At 44.5% G+C, this 4,041-nt stretch overlaps 1 protein-coding gene across 1 annotated transcript in view; it reads right to left on the bottom strand.

The window, feature by feature from the left end:
• Positions 1-2,699: 2,699 nt before the first annotated feature.
• HLCS (holocarboxylase synthetase) overlaps positions 2,700-4,041 on the bottom strand; it is a 284,916-nt gene continuing 283,574 nt past the window's right edge. Inside the window, exon 10 of the mRNA XM_023724428.1 lies at positions 2,700-3,393. Within this exon, the coding sequence (XP_023580196.1) occupies positions 3,222-3,393 (172 nt within the window). The 3' untranslated portion in view covers positions 2,700-3,221. The remainder of the gene's footprint in view (positions 3,394-4,041) is intronic.

Here is a 4,041-nt window from a genome sequence, read left to right as displayed (position 1 = left end):
GTGTGTGTGTGCGTGTGTGTGTTTATGGGGTTATGGGGTATTGAGGGCTGGAGTTGCTCTTTAGGGCAGCAAGGGGCTTCTCGCCGTCACCCTGGGCCTGCGCACCCACCCTCGTCCACCCCTCAGCCTGGCCCAGCACGAACATCAGGCGGCGTAAATGTGCCCCAGTGAAACCCACTGAACACAAATCCTTCCCACCTTGACAGCTCCCTCTGAACGCTGCCAGGAGTCCCAGTGCCAAAAAGCACTGTTGCGGCTGGGCCACAGGAAACTCAGTTGATGCTATGTCCTATTTTAGGGGCACTTCCCAAGAAACCCCAAGAATCTACCACCAGTCCCAGAAGGGAGGATGTCCAGCCTTTCACATAGCTCTGTAGACGCTCAACTCACATCTACATCAGGGGTAACTCCATGTTCTGGAAGCGCACGCTGGTCCTGACTTTATTTGCTGTGTTTTAAAGATTGTGGGGAAAATGCAAAGTTTCGTTTAAGACTTTAAAGCTCCTTGAGATGGCTGGGTGCATGAACATCCCAAAAGCCTTACGATACATGTAGGGTAGCAGGTAGGTCTAAGGCTTCCCTAACACCATAAGCAAAATGCCTTTCTTCAGCTGCTGTATATGAAGCAGGAGCCCTGGTGGTGCAGTGGTTAAGTGCTTGACTGCTAACCAAAAGTTCGGCAGTTCGAATCCACCAGCCCCTCCTTGGAAACCCTATGGGATGGTTCTACCCTGTCCTATAGGGTTGCTATGAGTTGGAATTGAGTTGACGGCAGTGGGTTTGGTTTTTCTTTTTTTTTTATGTATGAATTTTAAAATAGTCTTTGGTTCATCTGAGGCAAAATCAGATTTTTGAAAACAGCATCTGCTTCAAGTCCATTCTGTCTCCCTCAAGACAACTGGGTGCCTTGTCTAAGTCAGAACTGCCTGCTAAAAAGCACAGAGGCTGAGTGGCATACCCAGAACATCCCCATCTGCTTTGACATGTCCACACTTCATTAGTTTTAGTTTACATAAAGGAAATTAATGATAACATTTTTTCCAAAGCAGAAATTTCCAGAAGACGACTCCAGCTTAAAACAAAACATAGCATGTTTTTCATTAAATAACCCCCCCAAAAAAACTCAGAAAGGAATGATGGCGGCTCCAAGAGATGACGTGCCTTAAATTACAAAGTTTGAGAAATGAAACTTGCAACATTAGCCTGGAGATTTTTCTCCTTGATGATATTCTGCAGACTCCCTCTCAAGGGTAAGTCCATTTTGTAATTGTGGGGTGGTGTGGATTTTTATTTAAACTTGCCATTGATTCCAACAGAAGACTTGGGCATTTAGGAAAGAGTGATTTTTTTTTTTGGGGGGGGGAGAAAAACAATTCCAATTGAAGCCTTTTTCTTTGCAAAAATTATAATTCCTTTCAAGTTACATTTCCAAAAAACACATATTGGGTTGGTGTACTTAATATGTTAATGTTTTTCTTCCTGTGGGGCTTCCTGTGCCTGGCCAAAGGTAGATGGATTTTATACTGGAAACCGCAAATTTCTGGAGTTAACCTGGCTGGGTAGGACTTGGGTAAGGATGGGGCTAGTTTACAATGAGGGGATTTTTTTCAAAGCTGAGAGCTCCATCAAGATTTCTTTCCACCAATTTCAGTTGGGACTGGCAGGAAGAGAGAAAAGTGGGCAAAAACTGGCCTTTTAAGGCTGAAAAGTAATGTGCATGATTCATAAGTTCAACAGAGACAGAAGTTACATGGAAAAAGCATGGGGTACATCTGGAAAGAGCAAATGTATATCAAAAGGCTTCCTTTCTTTTGTTCTTCCATGGAGACTGTTCGCACATCAGATTTTTAACATCTTTTAAAGACACACATACACACACACACTCTTAACTGATGATACGAAGTATCAATATAATTTTCTTCCTTGGAAATATAGGGGAAAAAAATGCCTGTATTTGGGTATTCTGAGCTGCTTTCCTGCACGTGGCCTTGCAGGAGATGCCACATTTCAAAGCCAGCCTGAAAATGGCTTAAAAACTCCAAATCCTCCGTTGTGTGTGGTATGAGAGCGAGTCTTCATCTCCAGCTGTTAGAGCCAAATTATCTACCCCTCACATCCAAGCGGTGCCTAATCAACGCTTTAAGGATCTTGAACTTGATCCCTTCTCTTCAGACTAGGCAGTAAATTTAAACTTATGAAAGGAGAGCTTGCGAAATAATGTCAGACTAATCAACTAATTTCTTCGACAATGTTACTGCATCCTTGCCAGCTAGATGCTACTTAGCAGCCGTTCAGATGACACTGGGGCCAGACCCACAAGCCACCAGGTAGAGAGTTAACTGAAAGGTCCACCTTCTCTCTTCTTCATTAACAAAAAATAAACACCCCAGCTGAGTGTCAACATATGTTCTTGTAGGAAAATGCCTCCCTGGATTCTTAAAAAGTGTTACCATACCTCTAACTCAATTCACCACGACCTGGCCTGGAGAGTGTTTTTTGATTTGTTTAATAGTCCAAAGGTCAAGGTCGCCAGTACTGGGAAAACATTTGAATGATCTCAGTGCTGTTCCAAGTAGGACCTTTTTTTTTTTCTGGTGAGTGGGCAGGCAATAAACAGGTCCCTGGGTGGTGCAAATGCTTTGCTCTTGACTACTAAGCAAAAGGCTGGCGGTTTGAACCCATTCAATAGTTCTGTGGAAGAAGGGCCTGGCGATCTGCTTCCATAAACATTACAGCTAAAAAAACCCTATGGAGCAGTTCTGCTTTGTAACACATGGGGTCATCGTGAGTCAGAATCCACTCCACCGCAACAGGTAGCATAGTAGTAGGGCAATAAACACAAACCCAAGCCCAAGGGTTGGCGGGAGAGGGACGGTTTCACACCTATGGTAGGGGCTTACCTAACCTAAATCTTCCACTTGTCAATCCTCCACTCCAGAATGCTGTCAAAAACCAAATAAAATGACAACAAAATAAACCTTAAAAAAAAAAAAAAATCAGGAAAAAATTTCAATTGACAAAGTAATTGGAGAGAGAAAAAAAGAAAATCACCTATATCCCTAAGCTAGTGTTTAAGACCCACAGGCTGGGAAAGGCAGCAGAAATCAAACTGGAATGCTTGCGGTGGTCTCGGCTGCACCCTCACTCCCACCCCCGCAACTCCAGGCTGGCGGGTAAGGACTGAGGGACAAGGGCAGGCTGCCCTGCCCTGCTCCCTGGGACTAGTGCTGTTTGGGGAGGATGAGATTTTTCAGCATGTCAAAGGAGTTGCCATCCGGATGCACAGTCACGACCTCGCTGCCTTCCTGATGCACTTGAAGGAACCCGGAATCATCTAGGCCGACTATGGATACCTCTGGTCCCTCCATGCTTCCCAGATGGACTTGCTGACCACTGGAAATGAAGAACAGCTGGCTGTCACTGGGCACTGGAAGGCATCGGCTTAACACAATTAGTTAAGTGACTATTCATTATGCAAAGTGCTCGGGAGTGTGGGGGAGAGGGCTGAGGCTAGGTTCTGTTAAAATGCACCGGGTCTGAGCTCTGACTTGCGCTGGTGCCACAGGAACTGTTTTGCTAACCACTAACAACCAGGGTGACAGAACGTCCACTAGGGAGTTAGGAGTTTCCTGTCTGAAAAACGACAGCACCCCTCCTAAATCCGTGATGATGGCCTGCCCCGCTTCCTCACACCCAGCACTTTCAAGAAACACAGCACAACCTTCGAGGTTCTTGGGGGAAAAAGAGCTGAGTTGACAAGAAAAGTCTGATCTCATAAAGTTGGGTGGTATCAGCTCCAAGTTCAACTCATGTTAGTACTACATCTCTTGAACATTCTCCAAATGTACCTGTTAGGTCACAGCCTTGACGAGACTTTTAGAAGTACAGAATATCCCCCCCCTTCAAATTTTTATTTGGAAAAATTTCAAACCTACAGAAAAGCTGAAAGAATAGGAGAATAAATCTCATATTCCCTTCACCTACATTCACTACTAATTACTAACAGTTTCCATATTCAATTTCTCTTGCTACACACACACA

This window comes from Trichechus manatus, unplaced genomic scaffold (genome assembly GCF_000243295.1).
Source record: "Trichechus manatus latirostris isolate Lorelei unplaced genomic scaffold, TriManLat1.0 scaffold00245, whole genome shotgun sequence".
Lineage (NCBI taxonomy): Eukaryota > Metazoa > Chordata > Mammalia > Sirenia > Trichechidae > Trichechus > Trichechus manatus.
This window is presented reverse-complemented; position numbering and strand designations above follow the sequence as displayed.